The sequence below is a fragment of the Dermacentor variabilis genome, chromosome 9 (assembly GCF_050947875.1).
Source record: "Dermacentor variabilis isolate Ectoservices chromosome 9, ASM5094787v1, whole genome shotgun sequence".
In the NCBI taxonomy this organism is placed as follows: Eukaryota; Metazoa; Arthropoda; class Arachnida; order Ixodida; family Ixodidae; genus Dermacentor; species Dermacentor variabilis.
The window spans coordinates 42,662,198-42,687,413 of NC_134576.1; the positions used below are offsets into that span (position 1 = coordinate 42,662,198).

The 25,216-nt window shown below is 46.3% G+C and overlaps 1 protein-coding gene across 1 annotated transcript in view; it reads right to left on the reverse strand.

The window, feature by feature from the left end:
• The window catches only part of LOC142557993 (uncharacterized), a 67,042-nt gene that overhangs the window by 15,947 nt on the left and 25,879 nt on the right, over window positions 1-25,216 (reverse strand). The window contains exons 2-4 of the mRNA XM_075670164.1: window positions 20,897-21,215; window positions 13,081-13,488; window positions 4,198-4,423 (exon numbers count right to left, since the gene is read on the reverse strand). Of these exons, the coding sequence (XP_075526279.1) occupies window positions 4,198-4,423; window positions 13,081-13,488; window positions 20,897-21,215 (953 nt within the window). The remainder of the gene's footprint in view (window positions 1-4,197; window positions 4,424-13,080; window positions 13,489-20,896; window positions 21,216-25,216) is intronic.

Below are 25,216 nucleotides of genomic sequence, written 5' to 3' on the forward strand. Positions count from 1 at the left end.
TCACCTTAACGGCCAAATCTTCTTTATGGCACCATCTTAATGGCAGTTAAGAAGGTTTAAGAAGAACCTTCTTAAGGTCATGACGCTGAAGAGCACAACGATTCTAGTGGTCATTTATCTGCCGAAGACCCTGTTTGCGCGACACGGGATACCGCAATAGATAAGGTCGGAGAATGGTCCACCGTTCTCTTCACACGAATTTGCCGCATTTGCTGCCACCGATGACTTCGACCACATCACCGTAGCCCCTATTACCCACCGTCTATTGGGGAGGAAAAAAGGATGATGCGCACTGTGAAAGACCTCCTCCGCAAGGCGTAAGATCTTCACATGACTCTTAGCTATAGGAACACACTCGGGGTGTTCGCACTGCTCAACTACTAATGGGAAGGCGATTATGAACTCGACTCCTAAAGATGGACGAGCAGCTTCGTCCGCCCTGACCAGTAAAGGAGGAGGTAGTAGTTAGAGACGAACCTTACGAAGAAAAAGACTGCTTAGGAGTTCGACCGACGTCATCTGGTAACAGATGTGCCATCACTGGAAGCGGGCGAAGAGGCCTGGACTTGTACATATCAGGTTCGTGCCACAGTTTTGAGCAGCGCTCATCGTCCAAGGTCATTTGTAGTCGAAACAGAGCATGGAACAATTCCGCACCGAAATCACAGACATCTAGTTTCTTTCGAACTAATGTGAGTGGAGACTCCATTGCTTCAACCTCACCACCCAATACAAATGGCAGCAACACCTGAGCGAACCTCTCAGACGGCAGCACCTGCTCCTTCACGTGATGCTGGTGATAGTGTTGTGTGCACTCGTAGCGGCTATCGTGTGGTTTCACCCGACCACTTGAACTTGTGACTTGAGCGGGCAGATGTAGTGGTCCACACACCAGTGGTGACTGCCGGGCAGGAGCAACGGGGCACGCGCCAAATAAAGCACTTTGGAGTTCGGTTTTGAAAGGGTGTGCTTGTGGTCTCGCATGCTCCGCTGCGTCGTGGCTTTCCTGCACTGCCTGACAGGAACGCCACACGAAACGCTGGATATAATGCGCTATTACAGTGTGAAGGGTGCTGTGAAGGCTGCTTTAGATGCTTTCTTCAGGCATTCAAATCGCCAGAAATCGCCCATAATTTTCTTGTCACAAAAATTCAGTTCTTGGATTTGAGGCTTCATTTCACCAAAATGCTTATCAGCTGCCTTCTGTACTTATACCTCAAGGACCAAGAAGAACCTGTTACGACAGGAAAGTGCCGATTCTACGTTCATAAGAATAAATATTGTTCTGACTACCCGTTTAAAATCCCTCCGAACATCCTCTCCGAACCAGACATCGGGGACTAGGTGGATCGACTACGTGCAGTCAGATATCCCTTGCAGCTAGTCTTGAGTACCTATGAGGGCCTACTACAAAAGTACAAGTAATATAAACCCAAAGCAGAAAGAAAGAGCAGAGTCGCTAATGCAGGTATCCCGTACATGCAATAAATCTCCCGCAGCGTGAATGAGGAAGTAATCTGGCACTGGGTGAACATCGTGTTCTGGCACTGGGGGAACATCGTGTTCTCGTCTTGGCAAGTTCTGACAAATTTAGTCACTATTATCCAAACAACAGAAGGCGTTGCGCACAGAAGAATGTAAAAATATATACGAAATCGGTCTCAATACAGTTTGCCGTGTTCTTCTACCTTGTGGGAGCTTGTACTACGCTAAACCAGTCGTTGCAATAATGATCGCGCAACAGAACGCCGTCTCACTGTAACAACGATGGGCATTAAGCCTTAACGGAACTAGGGCTGCTCAGTTGATTTAGATAAAATTGAGGTTATGACAAGAACACGGGATAAAGCACAGTGAGAAATTCTTAACACTGTTGCCAAGAGCGACGAAGTCACATGAGCGAAAAAACAACACAAAACACTTGAGCGCACCTTAGCGCCCCTGTCCTGTACCTTTGTCGTTCTGCGCAACGGTGTTAAATATGTCCAACCAACTAGCCCGCTGCGGAATTTTCCTGAATCGCAGTAAGAAATCATGGAAACATTAACAGACTGCCGCTGCTCACGGCATTTAGATCAAATTGAGGTCACGACAAGAACACGTGTTAAAGCACAGTTAGAACTTACCGAAACTTTATTTGTCCGGCGAAATATTGCCAAGTGCATAAGTACGCCTTCAATTTACCATTTAGACAAGAAGTTGCCTTTTGCGATGGTATTGCACAAGTTCTTCCAGGCTTTCGATCCTCCTCCTGCGTGTTGTTTTCATGAAGATGTGTGGCTTGTTTTTATTGGTGTCGTTTTTTTATTGTCATCACCCCCACTTTTTTGCTTTGTTCTTTTCATTGTCGCTTGTTATTGCTGGGTTTTCTGCTTTCTGTAATGCTTTCTGTAATGACATAAACAATTATTGATGAAGCGTGTATGCGCTGTTCTTCCTCCACTCTAGGGGTCCGGAATGCACCGTCAGAGACAGCCTGCACATGTGGGCTAATGGGTGACTGCGGCAAGAAGGGCGCTGACGCTTATGTGTGGACGAAGAAAACTTGTATTTGCAAATAAATTACAAAAAATGCGTGGTTACAAGGTTCTATCGGACACAAAAAGTTACAGCGTTAGTTTGCATGACATAATCTAACCCCACCTCGGCAGAGCGGTCCACAGTGAGGTCCACGACAACGGTCGGAAAACTGGAGCCGCCCTTTTTTATACCCAATACCCCGCACCAATTACTTACTAATCAATTATCGTTGGTTGGATTTGTGACTGGAAAATCAACTCACCAATTAATATGTTTCTTAGAATTTCCTTGCGTAATTGTTTAGTCAACCAACCAAAGATTTCAGAAACTTTTTAAAGCATTCACAGTGCAGAATCCGCACCAATTTTACACATTATACAACAGGAAAGTAGCAGGGGCCACCAAACACATTTTCTTCAGATGTTCGAAGAAACGACATATAAACGTAGCCTATGCAATAAAATACCCACAGGCCAAGCACATGTGGAGAATGCGGAGGCGGGGAACCGTCAGAATTATGTTTCCAGTCCTCTAACTCTTTCGCGAAGCGACGAAGAAGACGAATGCCGTGTGGCGCCATACACGAACACTGGTTTTAGAGTAAACCTGCCAGGGAGGTGCACGGGACAACCGTTTCCCAGCAAAACGTCGACCATGACTCGGAAGCACAATAAGAAAAAAAAGAAAACATTCCCAGAGGCGCCGGAGATCCAACTTAAAACCGGTCGTTTCTCATGCGGCTCTATGAAACCGCGGCTCCATGAAATGCCAACACATATAAGTAATAGTGGCAGCGCATACGCCGGCATCGCGGAATTCACACCACCCGTGCAGAGACCCCAAGGACGCACATTCGTATCTTACACGCCAGATCAGCGGTACAGAAGTCACACGCGGAAGAGATTCTTTTGCCGCGCGTCCGGAGAGGCCACCTGTTAACTAATCGGCGCAACATAATGTTCTCAATCTGTTCACACCCGCCCTATTGCTGCGCGCGTGGAGAATAACTGCAGCGGTTCCAGGAAGATGGCAACGCCGAAGGAGGCTTAAAGCCCCTCGCCACTGTTATGTGCGATCGCTCATGTGGCGCCGGTGGTTCTCTCCGCTCCCTGCGCTCTGTGGTATTTAGGGGAGCGCCAACTGCGTGTCTATTCGGCTTTCGTTGAGGGTCTCGGTCCGTGGGCGCCGTCGACAACGATTACTCAAGTGGCATCGGTGGCCAACGAGCTCGTCGAGACGAATATACCCCGCCCAGATGGGCCATGCCACGCTTTTCAGTTTGTTTTACTAACGTCTGGCGCGGTGGGCTTACAATGGTCTTGTCATTAGCTTTCCCTTGTCCCACACTCGCATGTTCATTTGCTTATGAAATAAAAACGTGTGGTACATATTGTGTGATTGTGGTTGTAAAAGAACTGTGAAAGCTTTTGCGCTTTCGGGAGGGGGGGGGGGTAGGAATATGATTATTTTGTCTGCATATTGGATTTCTGGCGCTTCATGCAGTAAACTGTTGAAAGTCCGGACTGTGTCCCGTCTCTCTTTCCGCCCTTATATTTTGCGCAGTGCGTCACTTGCTTGGTAGCCGTAAATTAGCCTCGCGTACAATGTTTCTGGGACCCTTTCTGGTACTGGCAGAAAGAGCGTACACCGCAGAGTCGCAAAGTTGCGTTTGCTTACCCGGCGTACGGCTGCAGGAGGGCATTGTCAAAGAACATGTCGTAGACACGGTCGCGCTGCAGGCAGCTCTCCAGGCACGGTTGCCCGATGCCGAACAGGTTGGAGCCGTGGTTGCATAGCTGGCCGCTGTTGCTGGAACGCGCGCGCTCTCTTTTGTGTCGTAGTTGAACAACATCGCCCGGGGAGTGCAGTACGTGTAGTAGTGGCGAATGCACTCGGTCCACATCTGCGTAAAATTCGGTAATGTACGCCTTATTGTTTTGCACTGAAATATGGCTGTTATTGGATCGTATCTAAGGGTGCGCAGCAAAGAATGCATTTTTATCTCGTAGTATATTTTTGCGAAATATTCAATCTGTAACAATATTTACTGAGAGACATGAAGCCGGTCGAAAGCGAGGACGCGGAAGCTGGAATTTACGTAAGTGCGAGCTGAATTGCCACGGTCAGTTAAATTACAGGAGCGTCTGGTTCACTAACGAAGTAACGATCGAGTGTTTTATTTTAGCGGTAACAGAAGCACAAACGTACTTGTTAAGCGGGATTACTCAAAGGCAAGCATTACTTACACTAATAATCAAGATGCATCATTGACGAACTAAATTTTATTAATGAAGATTAAAACTAATTACTTTCCTGATACATTGCAATATACGAAAGGAACACGGTTAATTCAAAAGGCTCATTCATTTGTAAGTAATTTTGAATCCGGCACCAGCTTTCATATACGCGCTGTGCAAGTAGCGTCAAAAACGCTCTGCGCATCCATTGAGTTTTCAGCAAAACTCGTTGTTATGTATTCAAGCTCGGAAATTCTAAAATCAATGCACTTCGTCACCAAATTCGGGAACACAATTGCCGGAAGTGGTTTCATCCTCAGAGCTCGTTCAAGGTGGATATGCCTTTCGAAATGACGCGCTACAATTGGTAAATTGGAATATCTGTCATAAAGTACGTAGCTTGAATGTTTGTTAGGGAACATTTGTAAATTTTGTTATCTTCCTTTTGATTTTCTGTGAATATGATGTCCGCCTCTGCGAGTAACCTATTTCAAGGCTGATTCATCTGAGGGAAAGGGCTGACTGTTAATAATTCTGTTCACGATAAAAGAATACCCGGCATATTTCGTAAAGGATAATATTAGTAGGCTGATGAACATATTTCGTGCACACTCACGGTTTGTTTGCTCACCGCAATTCACTGTATATAGAAAATGAGACCAGTGGTTTAAGAGTGTCTGCATTCCAGGTTAACAGACACGACAAATAAATTGCCCTTCGTGCAGGGTCACTGGGACGGGACTTTTAAGCCATCTGACCTATAGGAACTGCACCTCTGCCTACAGTAACTGTGAGGACTTTCAAAGCCATCCTGCGATTGAATACATCATTACATCACCCTTCTGCATAAAAAGACAATATTGCTCTCAATTTACAAGTTTTAACACATGCCCTAGTATTTCAGAAAGCTTTGGGGTCGCAGATTGTCGCGAATTTAAAGGTCCACCCTCAAGTCTACTTAGAAGCATAGTCCATTTCAGACGACTGGAATGTGTGGTTCATACTACCAAAGTGCACCAAATGCGCATTAGTTTTTCACCTTTCTGCTATTAAGGCTTGAGAATTTCCGTCCAGTATATTCTTTAAACTTTTCGTAGAAACCAGCTGGGTAGAATATGTAGAATACAAAAAAACAATGCACTCGACAGACACATTGCTTAGAGTCATTCTATCAATTCAGTGTTGAGTAAATCATGACGAATGCTAATTTATATTTGAATTCATTTCAATGCGGGCCAGCGGCAACTAGTCACGTAGTCTTCTTAAGCTCGTTAGGTTTCGTTACATCTATTGCAGTCTGGCAGTTTTGCTCGCTCTCCTAGTTAGCTTGCGTATTTTAGCCAAGCAGCTTTTATTACACCTGTTACAGTGTAGGAATTTGCCTACATATCCTTGATCATTTCTCTCTTCGGCAAAACATCAATCGATGATGTTCTAGAGTCACCTAAGCCTGTAATGACCCTGGTTATATCGATTTCTTCTCTTCTTTTTCAATAACTACTCCAAACACCTTAACTCGATAGGTCCGTTCTGAATATCAATGCATCCGGAAAGTGGGCCTTCCCAACGGAGTTCTGGTTGGGTGATTATCTAGAGACTTTCAACATCGTGATGATAGCGGTTATGACTTATTGGCACCCCCGTTGAAACAGGGTGCTGAGAAACGGTCAACCAGCTTGCTTGAATTAATCTGCTATGCTATACGTGCCTTTTATTCTTGCATTTTACCCGCGTGGTTTACTAGTGGCTATGGTGCTGGGCTCCTGAGCACGAGGCCGCAGGACCGAATCCTGGCCATGGCCGCCGCATTTCGATGGAGGCCAAATGGGAAAACACTCGTGTACTTAGATCTAGGTGCACATTATTGAACCACAGGTGGTCCATATTTCTGGAGTCCCCCATTACACCGTGCCGCACAATTATATCGTGGTTATCACACGTAAACCCCATAATTTTAATTTTATGCCTGCACTTTTTCTACAACTCCTTAATTTTTGTTCCTCTTATTTTTTTGTTCTTCCTTAAAACTCTTATATCGACCTACTATCGCTTCCTATGCCTGACACAGATCTGGTCTTGTCAGAATATTGCCTGCTTTTTCTCCGCCAATATTTCAAGCGTCTCCTGGTCATTTCGACTGCTGTCTGGTTGATCCTTCCATTCACTTTAGATCAAAGCGCTTTCGGAACGTGTACGTTACCTACGGGTTCCAAGGCGTGCATAACTTCGCATTTCATTAGGATGTGGTGGATGGTTTCCAGATTTTAGCTGCAGCAGACGCATGCGTCATCTTGTTGCGAATATTTGCTGCTGTACGTTTTGTCCTCTCCGATTTACCCATGTATAAGCGTTGGAAGAGATGACACAAATGTCTTAAGCTCTCTGCAAAGCTTCACGACACTTTAGTGTATACCGCATTAGTCTGTAGCTGCCTTATCAGTGGCCTTATGGCTATTTGTCGATTCTGTGTATATCTGGGCAATTTATAAGTTCTTCTAAAGCACCTATATAACCGGCGAAGCGTTTTGGTCGTCGTAGGCAACGAGTACAAAACAGTTAAGAGGCAGTGGAATTGACATGGAAGAGTGGATAGAGAGCACAAAAAGGAATTCTGTTAAAAATATAATCCGCGGAGAACAGCCCGAGCAGGGTGGCAGTACCTAAATAATAGATAATTTTGTCTTTTTCTTCACTATAGCTTTAAGGGCCTCGTATCACAGAAAATCCGGCGTTGCTGTCGGCGTCGGCGAAGTCGTCCAAAAGTGAAAGTTTCCGTATATATCTAGGTATATGTGTATGCCGCGCCTTGCGTTATGAAATGCGGTATACGTTGGTTATCTTGCCACGTCATTCCATCGCTAAAGTAGCTCATACCTTGTCTTACATTCCTGACACAGTTATTTCTCGGCATTTTGAGAATGACAGCCCACACACAAAAAGAAACCCTGATGCAAAACACCCACAGCGCACGCCTTTTGCCTTAAATCTTCTCTGACTTAAGTGTTAAAAGTGCGAAACAATAACAAGCCTCCGGGCTCGGCCCACCTCAGAGGCCGCGTTTCGGCCAGAAAGCTCGCCTTTGTGCATAGGGTTTACAGCCAGCGTTTCTAGCTAAACACTACGGTTACATAGGCTCGAAATCGGAGTCAAAGAGTTTCTCAGAACAGTGGTGCCTACCCAGTCTATCGCCAAAAGTGACCAATGTCGGCGTGAAACACGTTCGATGAAGTACGGCACCTATTTACACATTCGCATTGACTCAGCCAATCGACTTGGTCAGAGTTTGTTTCTAACGCTGTTGCCTTCGCCTGGCCACCCCGTGACAACCATTGACAACCCAGTGACACAGGAAGGCGTGACAGCGGTTAGGTACAAACATACAAAAAAAATTGCCTCGATAGATTCCAGTCGGAAAGTGCTTAAATTGTCGATCGAATGCTAGGGCAATGAAAATGTTGACCGACACTTTAGTGTACGTTAAAGGGGATGAGGACAAAAGCGTACACGCATACGGGACAATAATGAATTTAACTTGACATTCTCATTCCACTGCGTCGTTACAGAGGTCGTTGGTTCGAGTGCCTTAATTAACCCTACCTTAAATAACTGTGCCTTAAGAAATTCATTCTAACACCAAGGGTGGTAGGAGTCGAATTCACAAACTTTGGTGTTAACGAGGACGAAGTTAATTAATGCGCAGTTAATTTAAAGGGAGTTACTTAAGGCACACGAATCCATGGCCTTTAGTGGGAGTCGACCCCATGACCTTTGGTTTTAATGAGAGCGAAGTTCATTAACGGAGAGTTAGGCAACAGATAGTTGATTGCGGCATTCGAACAAGCGACCTTTGGTGGGAGTCCAAACCACGAATTAAGGTAATAATTAAACCGAAGCAAGTTAAGGTCCATGTAATTTAGAGGTAAATAATGCACGCGAACCCACGATTTGGTGGGAGTCGAAACTGCTACATTTGGTATTAATCTGGGCGATGTTAACGAAGGCAAAGGTAACCAAGATATGGTGAATTATATGACGCGAAGCCAAAACCTTTGGTGGGAATTCAAACCGCGACTTTAGGTGGCGATTAGGCCGAATGTCATTGAGGCACAGGTAGTCAAGATGGCGTTAATAACAAAATTTGAGCCGACGAGCTTTCTTGCCAGTCGTACCCTCGACCATTCGTGTTAATTAGGGCGAAGTAAATTAAGGCATGGGTAATTGAGATAGAGCTAATTAATGCCCACGAACCAATGACCTTTGGTTTGAGTCAAAACTGCGACATTTGGTAATTATCCGGACGATGTTAACAAAGGCAAAGGTAACCAAGGTATGGTTACTTAGATCACGTGCACCCAAGACCTTTGGCGAGAATCCAAACCGCGACCTTAAGTGTCGATTAAGCTGATGGTAATTAAGGGACAGGTAATCAAGATGGCGTTAATTAAAGTACGCGTACCCACGAACTTTCGTGGGAGTCGAAGCATCGACCATTATGGTTAATTAGAGTGAAGTAAATTAAAGCGCTGGTAATTGAGATAGCGGTGACTAGGCACCCGAACACACGACCTTTGGAGTCGAAACTACGTCATTTGGTATTAATCCGGGCGATGTTAACGAAGGTAAAGGCAACAAGATATTGACACGTGTACTTTTATTTCTCGGGCGACCACGTTTCGCCGCCTAACAAATCTTATCGCACAGCACGAAACGCGCCTGCATTTACTGTGTTCTTTGACATCACTACTACGTGACAATATAGTTTATTATATCACGCGAACCTTTGGTGGGAATCCGATCCGCGACCTTAGTATCAGTTAAACGGATGGTCATTACGGCAAACGTATTTAAGATGGCATTAATTAGAGCACGCGAACTCACGAGCTTTCATGGGAGTCGGACCCTCGACCATTGGTGTTAATTAGGGCGAAGTAAATTAAGGCACACGTAATTGAGACAGAGGTGATTAAGGTACGCGAACCCACGACCTTCGGTGGGAGTCGAGACTACGACATTTGGTTTTAATGAAGGAATAGTTAACACACAGTAACTGAAGTTAGAGTTAAGGCTCCTCGATAGATGAGGTTACGTCCGATAAAACAGTAAGAAGAATTAACGCCGCGTTCAAACGAGAACTTGAAGTAAAGCAATGAATGTCTCTAGAGCAGGTAGGCTTTCGCCTTCATCCTCTGTAAGGTAGGCTAATGTGACTGTCGACACGCCTGATTACCAAGTTGGCATCGAGGGAGTTAATTGAAGAACGGCGCGCACCTTTTCACAATATACTCAGTGGCGAAGTTTGGCATCATAGATGTTCATTGCATAAGATAACGGATAGAATCACAAAATGTGTAAAGATATAACCGCACTTAAATCTAAGCTCACTCACCCGAGCCGAGGGCGCGTGCATAAAGCATCAGCCGTTGGCTCGGTATGTAGCACTTGCTAAGAAAAAAATAGCGCTCACCATTGGTGGCTTGTGTAGCCAACGTTGGCCGAAGTAAAGGTCAGGGCGCGAGTTCCGCACAGGTTCGCAAAAGACAGGGTCAGTGGGTGAGCTTTACTCATCGGTCACGTGGTTTAGTTTGTTCGTACAGTGAGTTTGGGTCGAAACGATGCCACTTGTTTTCTTCCCTTTTCACAGCGTTTGTATGATCTAAATGCCAAAACAGTTGGCACACACAGCGTTGCTCGTTGTTGACCAAGTGGAGTGGTTTGCTCTTTATAATAAACACAACCTTAAGTTTACGTTGCATCAGATAACAGTGCCCATTATGCATTCTAAGGGCAGTGCCACATTTAAAGGATGGGCGACATAACATCCTCGACCAGTTTTTCTTGTGACAAATGACAGTCTTAGACCTCTAAACCCCAGAAAAAATACTGGCGCACCCCAGACCCCCTACACAATTTCATGTAATTGCTTTTTTATAGCCAGCTTCGGTATTGTTGCACGGGACCACCATCTGTGTCGTGACGTCACGACACAGATGGTGGTCGCGTGGCTCCACGATATCCTGCCCTTCTGGCATTCGCTCTGACACGTTCGGTCGCCTGTTTTACAGGTCAATAGATTTTGGCAAAGTATAGCAGCATAGGAGGCAACGAATGAGCCGGAGTGAGTCAGAATATCGCGATGACCCGCTCACGATTGACCATCTTCTCCAGCACGAACTCACAGTTCAGTCAATTTCTGGAAAGTAAACCGAAAGTGGTTGTGGAAATGACTTTTTTAATTATTCAAGGCGGTCTGAGCCCTGCCATTATTTTTTAATGATTCACATAAAACGGAATATTATGAAGAATAAAAAATATATGTCAGTGTTCTTTATCGCCTACATTGCATAATGTCTGGAAATTACGTGTAATATCTACATAAATGTGAGTAACAATGATTTGTAAGGCACAGGTTAGAATTTTTCTGAGCAGACGATAATTCGGTACCCACGTGCAGTTAGGACGAACGCCTGTTCCCTGAAGCAACATCTAATACACTCTTGTCCAGCCAATGCCAGAAGCATACATCCTGCAAGCAAATCTCAACATTCCTACTGCGTTTTAGAAGGTGTCATATTCTATCTTTTTTTTTCTTTTGAGCGCTAGCATTTTACGGTTGGTGTAGAGACATGCCCTCTGCTGTTACCTCTCTGCTGTTGGCCTTTTACCGCAAATACGTTTTATCCCCTGGTCTGCTCGTTTCACGCAAAGTACGTCAACGCATATGATTGATCAACACAGGAATGTACACATATAACAAGTCGACGTACATGTATGACCCTCTGTACTGTGACATCAAAGTGCCACTCACCGGCACTGTTTTCTGTGGCATTACGCCACGGAACAAGAAACCTTATATAAATCAATCGTCACTTATAGCGCATACATAGGCGACTGACAAAAGGACGACGAAGACAAGCGCTGTTGTCATCCTTTTTGTCCCTCGTCTATGTGTGCGATGTAAGTGACGATTCATATTCCCAACTAGCCCGTACCCAAACCTTGCTTTATATAAATATCTTCAGTGTTCAATGCCATATTCTTGCAAATGTATTTGGCATTGGTTTTGTTGTTGCTATATAATGCCGCAGCTTCGTTTGTAACATTGTTCGGACCCGCCATGGTTGCTTAGTGGCTATGGTGTTAGGCTGCTAAGCACATGATCGGGGGATCTAATCCCGGCCACGGCGGCCGCATTTCGATGGGGGCGTAATGCGAGCTCACCCATGTACTTAGATTTAGGTGTACGTTAGAATACTCTACGTGTTTAAATTTCCGGGGTTCCCCACTACGGCGTACCTCAGTCAGAAAGGGGTTTTGGCATATAAAATCTTATAATTTAATTCAACATTGTTCGGCGCGAAAATCGAAAAGTAATATTTTTTTCTTTTCACTGCTGTAACCCTGCTCTAATATGAACTAGCAAAACCCAGGCGATTACGTTTGAGTGTTATACAGGGCGCACTTTAGGATTCCGCGAGTTGGCATTCAAGTCAGCGTTTGTTTCATTTTTTTTTATTTTTGTAGCGACCAAAGAGCAAACTTGTTCCAAATTAAGGCATCTGTTACGGTAGAAGGTTTTTTTTTATAGCATCAATTGGCATACGTTAGCTACTCTGGAGCGCGTTTCCATACGTGTCTGTGGCGCCTTATTTTTTCCGGTAAAAGATTAGCATAATTCGTAGATTTCTCGCAACGCAAAGTAAAGGCGAAGTAAACAAGAAGGCTTTTACCTACCAGGGAAACATTTTACTAGTGTTTTGGTCGTCCTAAATGTACAGTCTTTATCAATGGTACACAGGCTCTTTCGCGCCTTCATCATACATGCGGTTTGACAGTGTAGTGCGGTTAGCGCTGCGTTCCTGACACTCCTGGCGTCTGAATGAAGAGGATGAGAGTTTTATGCGTTCCCCAGTGCGTTTGAGCTGATGACGTACAATTGGAACTCCATGAAAGAGCTCGTAGGCCGACAGAGCGCAGCGAAGCAGAACAAGTGCTGCATCGAGGAAAAAACTACCGGAAACCGAACATTATCGGCCAGTACGCTTAGCGTCAGTGGTCCGGTGTCGGGCCAAATTTCAGAGGAAAAAAAGAGAAGTAAATGGCTTCATGGACAGTTGGCTTGCAAATGCAGGCTTTATGACATAACGTCGACTCATATTCTATTTCCCTTCTCGATGACCGACAGCTGCATCACCGATAGGCCAAACAGATTGCTTACGGATCGCCGTGTCCCCGGTGAGTCAAATGACATAACGTCGACTCATATTCTATTTCCCTTCTCGATAACCGACAGCTGCATCACCGATAGGCCAAACAGATTGCTTACGGATCGCCGTGTCCCCGGTGAGTCAAACAAGGCCCAACTGTGCGCCACATTGCTCCAGGCGATGGATCCTGCCGCAATATTCAGGCGTCCATCGCGAGCATCGTCACCCGATGGTGCCGTAGCCAATGTGCGCGGCTGCTGGTCGCAGAAGCGCGGGTCTTCGATCAACACTCCTCCGTCCGAGACATGCGGAGGGGCGTTGTAGAGCGGCTCCGGTTGACGCCATCCAGACGATAGCTCCTGGTCCGGTAGGAGGTCGTGAGGAGCCAGGCGACCGCCTGCAGCGCCGACCATTGCTGGCACCGCCGCAGTTACGAGACCCGCGAACAGGACGCCGATGAGAGAAGGGTGCAATATGCTGGTCTTGCTGCGTGGGCGGCTCCGAGTAGGTTCAGCACCGGCTTCCAGCTGGGAGTATGTAGAGTTGTCAACATTCGTGTGAAGGATGAACAGGGACTTTCAATTACGATGGTATAATTAATGAAATATGGTATTCGCGTAGAAATACTACATTTGTTGCCCAGAATTCACTACAAAAGCGTACGAAGGAAAGCTCCCAGCCATGTTATTATTGCGATAGCAATTATATGGACTCTCCAGGGGAATTGCAGCCACGGCGTGGTCATGAGGTTTCGTATAAAGTCCAATGGTGATAATATCGTCCCCGCGCCGCATGCTTTATATGCGTGTGAAAGCGTGCGAGGGCAAGCCGGCGATCGCGGCACAATCTCGCGCACAAAACGGAGGAATGTGAAGGGAAAGCTTGTCGCCTTCCGTCGCGCGCATGGCTTCAAGGGGAGGGTGGGAAGGGGTGACGCGTTCTACTCCGCACACGCCCAGCTGGACCGCTTTATATTGAAAGCTATCTGGGGCGGCTCCAGAGTCCACGGTGCCGCTCTGTTTTTCCAACATAGTTCGTATTTATGCATGCGGCCGCACGAAGGACAATTCGCTCACAGTTGCTGCCACGTTTCCTCAGTGCAGCGTGTTGACAGCGAGTTTCCGCGGTCATCGATTAGGATGTGTTGATGTTTCTGTGTACACGCGTGACAGCATGGCTGGTAATTTAGTTCGTATGCCTATGTTTGTAAGGCAGATTGTTACTTCATATAGCTGTCCAATAATATGCAATCGGAATCGATGCTTCGCCTTTCGGGCGAAACTGACACTCATTTGTGAGTAACCGTAAGGCCAAAGTTACACTGTTATATTGCTGCTTACAAAAACTCACATGCCGCAATAAAGTTTATGTCGCTACACACCACACTTAAGTGATACCGCTTCCGATGCGAAATGACAACATTGTGGAAGATTATAGGAATACGCAAACCTCGAATTGATCATTTAGTGCCTGTATACTACATAATAATTCTTATCTAGACATCGCAGCTCAGGTTGGCTCCAAGTACGTTATCGTCGTGAAGTGTGTCATGCTCAATTATATTTTCTTTACATGTATGTCACTTTATTTCACTGCGAGAATTATATGGGCGCTCCAGGCGCATTTCGGTCATCGGCGTCGCCGTGACAATCCTTATAAAATCAAAGCGGGATAACACCGTCGCCGCGCCCCGTATGCTGTATATGTGAGTGAGAGCGTGCGAGGTTGAGCCGACGATGGCGGCCCAATCTCGCGTGCGCAAGGGACGGATTGGTGAGGAGGGGCGCCGCCTTCCTACGTGCGCAGAGAACCGGAGGGAGGGGATGGAAGGGGAGCTAAAAAGGCTGATACACTACTTGGGCTAGTTGGTAGGGTTTATTCATAATGGCAAATATGAATAAACTGTACCATCAAAAATTCATAATAGCGCAATTCAAGAAGACAAGGACGTGACAGAGACACAGGACAGCGCTACTTCGGCGGTTGCTGCGTATTGCGCAGCCACGTGGGCCCTTTCTTGAAAGCTATCTGCAGTGGCAAGATGTTGCGCCGGGGGCTGACAGCTTCGTGTGCCCCTGTTTACACCCCTTAGTTTGCGCTGAAGCCGTCGCAGAACGAAGGTCAATTTTCTTGTTGCTGGAGCCCCGCTTCCTTACTCCAGCGTTTCGACCGCGAGTTTCTGCTGTCGAGTGAGAAGTTTCACGTTTGCTTGTGCGCACGTGACACCATGCTTGTTAATTTTGTTAGTAAGCGAAATTTCCTACCGTATCGACGTTTCGCCTTTCGGGCGAAACTGCGACGTTTTATTTTGTTTCAATTAATTGCCCCGAGGGGCTACCACGTAAGGGGTGGTCTTGTGCGAAGAAATAAAGGGTGGAATTGCCAAAAAGATTCAACGTGAAAACATCGTTGTTACGCTGTGCATGACGCTTTCCGGGCAGGTAATAGTAGCGGTGTTGTGGGAAAGGTCATTCGAGTCTTTCTGTACTCTTCAAAAAAATGAAGCAGAAGAATCACAAAGAGTGCGTATCAGGTATTTTCATAGTGGCGCCCCATTTTAAGCATGCACATAATCTTTCTATAACTGGTACAGCGCAACATACAAAGGAAGAAACAAGCCGAGCCGGTCAGATAAAGCTGGCCAGGTTGGAAGTCAGCGCTCTGTTCCTCTATCTGGCCGGCTCGGCTTGTTTCTTCCTGTGTGTGTTGCGCTGTACCCGTTCTAGAGTGCAATACCAGCTCGCCGAAGCCTCAACCCTAGTGAACCACATAGTCTTTGTTGTAGCAAGTGGTCTAATACTGTCCTATATCATTCCTCAGGACAGCGCTGGCCTTGCGTGCTTTTCTTTGTGTTGCTGTTATTTCTCACGCCGAAATATAGTGTGTAATAATTATAACAAGAGAAGCTTCATATACTCCATATAGTAATGCTTGGCGTACTGGATTTATAGTCATGAGCAAAAGCTAGCAGACTGATGGTGCGAAGGAAATGTTTTCTTCTTTTTTTTTTTGTAGGAGTTTGAACATGGCGCCCGAAACAACGTGCCACAGCCTACGTGTGCGTACGATAAGAAATGTACTGAGGGCATTCTACGGAAGATGTTTGGGAAAGGAAAGAAAAAAAGCATTGAAAGAGCTACAAATGCGTTTGAACATAGGTCTTAGGGCAACATAGCAAACGATAAGAATGGGCACTCGAGCTAATTCGTAGCCGAGCATGCAGTTTGCAGATTCCGGCAGATGGCTCTACGTGTTTCCCAAGATAGTGGCTCCGGCCATTGTCACGGCTGCGGCTATAGCTAGCAGCTTGACAGGCGGCGCGATCCAGCACGTGCGAAGCCCAGTAAGACCTTGTCGCCGGCATCCCGACGACCTTACTCTGTAAAATGCACCCGGGGATCGGTTTTTGATTCCTTTGCCAGCGTCTGAACCTACTGCTTTGTCGCCATTTCATAGTAAGGCCGCATGAAGTTCTTTTACACGTTGTAGAAAACATTCTCTTCGTATTTATTTATGTCGCCGTTAGCCGCGTGAACGAGTGATGGAGGGGGCATGACAGCCTTGAAGTCATAACGAGCTGCTGCCCCTTTTTAACGTAGAATTACATTTTGCGCTCTTTCCTTTTTTTTTCCCTTTTTTACCACCGACAACAGCGATGAGGCAGCGTTTGACATGCGAGGCACGTTCGAAACAATGAAGCTCGAAAAGAAAGAAAAATGATATCGCTCGTTAAGAAATGTGTCCTATGAACACATGGCGTTTGGTGCAGAGAGCTTTGTGTTGATTTATTCAAGTCGGTTGTGCACAGCAGCTTCTGAAACAGTAGAGTGCGGTAGTTTTGCAAAACATGCTATTTCTAAAGCCGCGCATGTGCAATGTTTGCAGTTTGGATAATGTGCGCTTTATAAATCTTTCTACCACATGTGCGCTTGAGCTTTAACTATTTTGCATTGGGCTGAAGATACGTGTTTTCCTTTTTTAATTGCGTATTGTGTCCTTGCAGTAGAAAGCTTCTTGTTTCTTAGCATTTAAAACAGTCCTTCCTTAATAGCAATTCTTTTTGATGACATGCCTTACTGCAAGGGACATTTGCTTTGCTAGGTAAGAAAAATACGCATTGCACCAAGGAGCATCTATATTCAAAAGCTTTGAAGGTTCCATTATGACTCACCTTCTGGCATCCTACGAATTGCAGGAATATTCACTGTTCTTTTCTGACGATAGACTCTGCAGCCAAAGGACATCATGGATATTCAAGGGCAAATTTCTAAGTGTAAGAAGACGATTACATGGCTTCAAAGACAACAGGTGAACAACCCCCGCGAAGTCGAAGTGTGTAATTGGCTAAGATCGCAATATCTTGCAGCTGTTTAAGGAAGGACTCACTGGAGTGCACATTAGAGACGATCATGCTGGTGCGTAATCAATGGCTTATGCACAAAATTTATTTTGGCCCGCAACCGGTTCCATTATCTTAATAGCTTTATGGACCCTTCTTCGTAGAAGTGTCAGAAACAGCATCATATTTTTTCCTTCTAGCACAACCCCATTTTCAGCAAATTAAATGCTGGCTCGTTAATGTAGTTTTTCTCACCTGGATACCTGCAACATGTGTAGTGCTGGTTATTAAGCTTGTGTGAAGTTTGTTGCTATCACGATATTTATGTACCAGTGTTTTCTATTACTTGTATTTCGCAGTTTCTTCACGTTTTCCTGCGTCTGCCACTTTTCGCACAATATTGCTTCAAAAAAATGATTGTCTAATATTTTTCGTGTTCTTGGCTGTTCAGCCAGGTGACTGATAGTTAGATAACATGGCAAATCAATTTACAATACACCCTTTGGTGTCAGTTATTAGAAATATCATATCACAAACGATACAGTTCTATTGCCTCATTGACAGCTGGCATTATTGTTGCGCTAAGTTACAGCTTGATAGATAAACAATGTGAATTTAAACAAAAGAGACAAACGAAACAAAAGCTTTGTGCACTCATCGTCGCAATATATAAAGAGCGGCTCAAGCACCAGTATGAAATCACTCGATGATACATGTAATGTTACTGCAGTGGACACAAAACAAAGAAAAAAAGCTGAAAAAAAATACGAAAATGAAGTCGTGACTTCCCAGGCTTGGAGGCGCGTGGCAGCCTTCGCGGTGGAGGACGCGTATCATCTAATCCGCTGGGTGCGCGAAGAGCCAAAGTCTGCCCCAAGAGCCTACGGGGGTGTCCTTTATTATCGTTTACTATATTACTCCATGGACAAGCTTCCTAGGATCTAGAGATGGTAGCATTAAACCTGAACGAGCCAGAACGTCTTGGAGCACTACAACTTTATTGAGGCAATATCGAATGAACCTCGCGTGGCATGAGGCAGATGCAACTAAACGCACTAAGTCCTGTGGTTGGGTGCTCGGCAGGGATAATGCGAAACGTCACACTGTGGAAGAAATGCAGTTTAGCAGATTACGTGTGAAGTCCAAGTTGGTGCCTGGCTGGCGATGTTAATGGTGCTGAAGTTAAGGAAAGGAACGTCAGGAAGATTTATATTTGCAAGCCGTGCCATTCTTTTGCTCACGATTGTGATCTAGAGATCTTTATGAAAGAAAATATAAATGCCTAGCAAAGATGCCTGTCGGTGGCATGTTGTGCGGAAGAACCGTCACATAAGCGAATAAAGGGGGAGGCCGCTGCTCTGCCTTCTTGCAGCCCTTCCTGCAAGTTGTCTTCTTGCTGTGTTGATAGGGTTTACGAGCGGAAAATAGTGATTGACTTTAATGGACGACCATGACACCAAATGGGCTAAAGGCTTACTGTGATAGTTTACGAAGCTGCCACATGAATAATGAATCAATACCAAATTCGAATAAGACCTTTTTTTGTTCGACCACGAGCAACAAGGAAAGCTGAGATAAAGAAACGTTGGTAACTTGTCTGCAAGCGTAAACAGCACTGGTGTTCGTTTCTTCATTTTTAACGCGATAACATTAAGGGCCCCGTCTTGCAGAAAATCCGAGGTCGACAGAGTTGTCCGTGAGCGAAAATCGCCGTATGTATTTAAATATATGCCTATGCCACGCCTCGCTATATGACACGCGGTATATGCGGGTTACATTGCCACAATATCCCATCACTAAAGTCTCTCATACCTTGTCTTACATTATTGAAAAAAATTTGCTCGGAATATTGAGAAAGACAGCCTGCAAACAAATTTAATGAAACAAAACCCCGAGAGCACATGCCTTTTATGTTGAGCCTTCTCCGGCTTACATAAAAGTGTGAATCAATAATAAAAATCTGAAAATGATGTAATTACATGGCGCGCTCTTCCGCTATCTCCGGGATTGGCCGACGTAAGAGGCAGCGTTTCTACGAGAAAGCCCGCCTTCGTGCATACCGTTCCACACCGGCGTTTCCCGGTAAACATTACGGTTACCTAAGCTGCAGTTGCCGCGAAGTGCGAGAAAACACTTTGGGATCTTTGAGTGCTATCGAGTTCCACTCTTAAAGGCGAAGCTTTAGCCTTTTATTTTCACTTGTCGCAGCGGAACCGCGCAACATGTTACCCACGGGGCTATTTGTGACGTGCTCACGTGTTTCATTTTAAAAGTATTACGATAGTATGCCTCTTCACGCATGTGTAATAAAGCTATTATAACTTTGTTGTTGTTGTTGACATACTTTATTGCTGCTCCCACTTCACTGCAGAGTGGGACAGAATAGAACACTGGCTGAAATGAATCACATAGATCGCGTCTCAGCATAAAGGCTACGCGTGGATACGCTTGTGCCGCCTCTCTTTTCCGAGTACACGTCAGTTCTTCGCGCTGCTGCGCCGTGTACACTGGGCGCAGAGGCTTCATCGAGCAATGATTCATCAGTGCCCTCTCTACTTCCGTCAAAAAGAAAAGAAGAAGCGAATTTCGTTTTTCAAAGTTTGGTGAGACACGAAAGAGGGGTGCTGGCCTGGACATGGAAAAGCCACACTTTCGCAAAGCCAGCGGTTAAAATTTATGTAACGCATTGTAGGACACCTGGCCTGGCAAGTCCTTCTAGTAAAAGACGCTCCTAATTAGACTAAATGTCAAAGTCGCCGCATAGTATACTAACACATCGAATCCTAAACACCACCGTAGCCCCTCCAGAACATTGCGGGCATCCTCCACGCATGTATTCCATCACCAAGAACGCACCGGCCACAAATATCGCATGACAGCACGCGTATTTAATTTGCGACATTTTGGAATTGTGCACATCGGCAGCACTTGAGCTATGGAGAGATGTATCTGTCTCGTCGAAATCTATACCTCTCAAGACGCCATCATCACAAGGCACGTTCGCGATGGCGAATTATTCACATTATGCGGTGGACCTCAGAGTGTGCGAGCTACGTGGTTGTCTTGTTCAAGAAAGAGAGTGCACTCCGAAGGGCACACGGGTTTTAATGGAAGAGCGAACGGCCGCATTTATCTTTCTGTGCGGCAGCTCGTGAGAAGCAGATAAGATAATGAAGAATTTTCTGTTATGCGAATGAAAGGAGTTCGAACAACGTGCGGTGATACATCGCTGCTTTGTTTAAGTCTAGTGGAGGTCAAATGCCTCTGCCGTCAATCCCTACTCAACCAACCCCTTTTATCAGCGCGGCGCTAATACTGAACTGCATTTCTCCAGAACCTCACTGCAGCAGACATTCTGCTCATTTCCATCCCCTCTTCTTTAAGCCACCCGTTCTAATACCCGTAATCTAGTCTACGCAACACATTACCCTTTAAGGCTTGACTTTCTCTAAATGGCAACGATATATTAGTTACCTGTATTTTCTATCTCCAGGCCGCATTTCTAACTGTTGACGCCACGCCTATCATATTCCGTTCCGGGAAACGTTGCATGATCCTGACCTTTCTTTCATTGTCAATGTAGCAATCGCCCTTACCTGCAGCAGCGGTTGGGGTTCGCGGCTGGAATCGAGCGTCGTCTGCGCGCCTCCGTCGGCAGAGTGTGTCCGTGACGCCAGCAGAGACGAGGTGTCGTCTCGCCGTGGGTCGACGGATGCGGGGTGGCCCTCTTCCGCACGACTGCAGGGGAGGTATTCACCAGCAGGGCTCGCCACAAGCGTCGCTACACGAATGCCGGCGAATGTTCTGGACAGCGGCGCGGGCCGTTGGGTGCCGGCTGCAGGTGACGGCCACAATAGCCGGGGCTCAGACGCACGAAGGGGGCTTGGAAAGGACACCGTCGCCATCACTCTCGAACTGCGTGACCACGTCTTCTTCTATGGCTCGTGGGCACGGGCGACACGAGGCTTGCCTTAATCACGATATTTGGCATGAATAGCACGAGACACGCGACAAGAAAGCAGCTGACAAGTCGTCTACATTCTGCAAGGGGCTACGTTAAGAACCTTGTTTACGTACTCCCACCCTACTACCGCAATCCTTAGTCGAGCTCAAATAACGCATCCGTGCTGCAGTGCAGACAATTGACAAGACTATGGTACAAAATGTATGGAATGAGCTCATTATTGTCTGCACGTGTGTTGTGTCGCCAAAGGGGCACACATTGATCATTTGTAGAGGGTGTACAAAATTTGTGAGTTTGTGGTTCTTTTAATATATTTTTCATGTGTTTACGACTAATAATTTTGAAGATATAGCCTTTTCAAGACTATTGAATCATTTATGCTTCCCTGTACTATGAGTCTGCGCAATCTCGCCGAAATCAAAAGGTACTCGCTGCCTTGTAGTATTCAATAACTGAATTGAGGTAAATTATAGCGTATGGAAGCCGTCTGACGTGTTAACGAAACAGAAGATGAAATGATACAATGCAGGTAATTTTCTCAACTTTCCTGTAACATCTTTGAAAGTTCAGCCTTCATTTAGTTTAACTGCTTACCAGCTTACTTTTCTAGTTATTACAAAGTCTTTTTTTTTATTTCTTTCACCTTGGGTTTATGATATTAAATAATGATTTTCTTTAGCTACTGCCACCGGCCGATTCTTGCCTATCCCCCTTATAGGGTACAAACCATGATAGAGGCTCATCATCATTATCATCAGGACAACTATGTATAACCATCTGATTTTTAGGTCATCTACCATGATCGGCGCGGGAAAAGCTTTAAAGCGCATCATCATTATCATAAGTGGTGCATGTCTCGTTACAGACAGTGCAAATGGTATAAGTGTCAACACATACTCACGATGGACACTAAGCTTATCAGCTCTCGTTCAAGCGTGCGTTGAATCAGCACGCCAACGAAACAACTATCGAGTGCAAACCTATCTTGAATTCGGCTGCTATATTTCCACTTGTTCACGGCGGACAGCATTTTTCATTCTCCATCAATTCAGCGTCAGCTGCATCCTGCATGTCCTTCATATTCAAATTGTACAGGAGATAAAAAAATAGATCCCATTTCTCCTGAACTCGCACACGAGCATGGAGGTATCACGAGAACTGTAGCATGACGCCGGCGCAGTGACCATGTACGGAAGAAGGAACTATATCGATGGAGCGACAAAGGCATATAACGACTAGGGCGTGGGGACAGCGCTAGCACATTATAAATGCAAGCTCTGTGAGCAAATTCAACGTTGATTCGCGATGCGGCCACGTAACTATCACCGCTTGGTTTTACGCAGGTTTCCTAATTGCATGGACCTACGGCGGTTGCAATTTAGCTGCTTTATGTCTCACATGAGTGAAAAGGGTAGCAAATCTTGTGGAAGGGAGAGAAATAGCAGCTCCAAGATATTTTAATTTATTCGAGCCTTGGCTGGTTCAAATATTTGGAAGTTTCCTACGAGAGTGGCCTACCACGGATGTTAATTCACGGCTTCGCAATTTGTTTTATCCAGAGGGTTCTCATAGCTTGGGTGCTATGATGTTCATGTTCTCATGTTCCGTAGCCTCACATTTACTCGCAGCATGAGTCCTGCCAGATTCATGGTCCACATTCCTGATAATATGGTCCCGTTGTCGTGACGGGGGCACAGCGCAAATCGCGAAAATAAATGTTTATTGGGCGAACCTCTGCCCATGACAGCAGTAAGCACACCCGTCGATCGTCGAAATATGATCTGCGGTTCTAGCGTGTCTGCCGTTATATATAGCTCCTCGAAGGCTCCACTATAGTAGGTGGCGCTCCCATGGCTTCCAGAAAGCGCGACAATATTCGCCTCGCGCATAAAATTTGATTACAAGAAGCTCTGTGAGAGCATGGACAACAGATAGCATTAAAGATCAAGTTTTCATTCATGCAGCCGCGTACTGCACCGAGTTATCACTTGATGTGGTGAGCGGGTGTTACGCGGTACCCGAAAAAAAATGATGAACAAGTATACGTATCAACGTTCCCCTTTTAATGAGCACGTTCCCGATGCTGCGAATAACTGAAGAGTTAAAACTAGGGAACTGGTGCTAGTGAGTGAGTGAAAACTTTTGAGTCTTTGAAGAGTTTCGCGGTTACGAGGTCTCCGTCGTCTTCATCTTCTTGGCGCTGGCGACTTGAGACTTCTCTTCAGCAAGGGTGGGCCCCTATTCCAAGGCTCCACCGAGTCGCGCTGCATCGCTCGCGTGCTGCACTAGGGCCCTTTGGGCCGTGAGCTCGCTGCTGATGAGCCGACTCTCCCATTGCTCCGCACTCGGGTGTTCGTGTTTGTGGAATGCTTTGTTGCGTTCACACTCCCAGGTGATGTGGTGAAGTGTAGGCTTGGCACCGCACCAAGGGCAGGTGGCCCTGTGTTGTGTCGGAAACATCTTATTGAGCACGTGTAAGTTGGGGAAGGAGTTTGTTTGTAGTCTGCGCCAGCTGGTCGCTTCCTCCTTTGAGAGGTCTTTGTGTGGTGGCGGATATCTAATTCTTGTTCCTCTATGTAAGTTCACGGTCTCTGCGTATCCCCCTTCGCAAGCCTGAAGGTGGGTCTCCGGGGCATTCGACCGCCCAGCTCGGAACGCTTCGCCTCGAGCTAAACTCTCTGCCCTTTCGTTCCCCACTATGCCTACGTGACCCGGGATCCAGATTAGTTTGTGCCTGGGCTTTTCCTTCTTAGTGGAGGTGGCTCCGCGGAGTATTCTGAGGGCAGTTTTGCTAATTCTGCCTCTCGTGTAGTTCCTGCACACCTCTTTTGAGTCCGTCAGTATGTTGAGAGATCGGCCTATTCTATAACCTTCCGCTGCCGCCAGCGCTACGGCAATCTCCTCGGCCTTCGCTGTGCCAGCGTCCTTTGCCGTGGCATACGTGATCGCGTTTCCTTCCTTGTTAACCACTACCGTCGCGGCCACGCGTTCTCTTTCGTGTGGATATACGGCGGCGTCCGTGTATACTGTATTGTCTAGCTGGGCTAGCGTTCTCTCAACGTATTCAGCCCTAGCTTTTCGCCTGTTTTCGCGTAGGTTGGGATCCATATTTTTTGGCAGTGGTCCCACATTAATGGTTTTCCTGAGGTGGTCCTGTACGTCCGCATATCTGTCTATCAGTCCGCTCGTATCCCGACCCAACGTCCTCAGGAGCGCTCGTCCCGTAGGGGTGCCTTTGAGTCTCGCGGTTTGCGTACCCAGCAGAGCCTCGGCGAGCTCGCTGAAGGTGTTGCTGATGCCCAGCTGGAGCAACTTCTCGTTCGACGTGTTTCTCGGTAGACGCAGAGCCGTCTTGTACGCCTTCCTGAGGATGGTGTCTGCTTGTTCTCTTTCTGCCTTGGTCGTCACGTGGTACGGCAGGGAGTACGTGACTCGGCTGACAATGAGGCTGTTGACTAGCTTGAGAGTGTCTTCTTCTTTCATTCCGTATCTCTTTTGGGATACCCTATTGATCATGCGGCCCACCTGTTCCGCCGCCTTGCTCAGCAATCTAATGGTGTGGCTGCACTTCCGGCTGCGTTGTAGCCACATGCCCAGGATCCTAATCATGTTCTTCTCCGGGATGTTGTGTCCCTCGAGGGTCACCTCCAGTGTCGCTTGCGTTGGGTGCTTGCCGACCCTGAGGAGCTCCGACTTCTCCGTGGAGCATCGCCGTCCCCTTTCGCTGGTGTAGTTTTGCACGCAGGTCGCCGCTTCCTGCAGTTTTTCTTGCTTCTCTCCGAGGGATCCTTGGGTGACCCAGATTGTGACTGGTGCTAAAGAAAATGGTAGCTCTGCCGTAATCGAGAGTAGATGTAAGCATGAGATGGCTGCCGCCAAAGCAGATTGGTTGGAGTAATTACGACGATTACTGACAACCTTCATCGGCGCACGGGACGCTGCCGGTCTAATC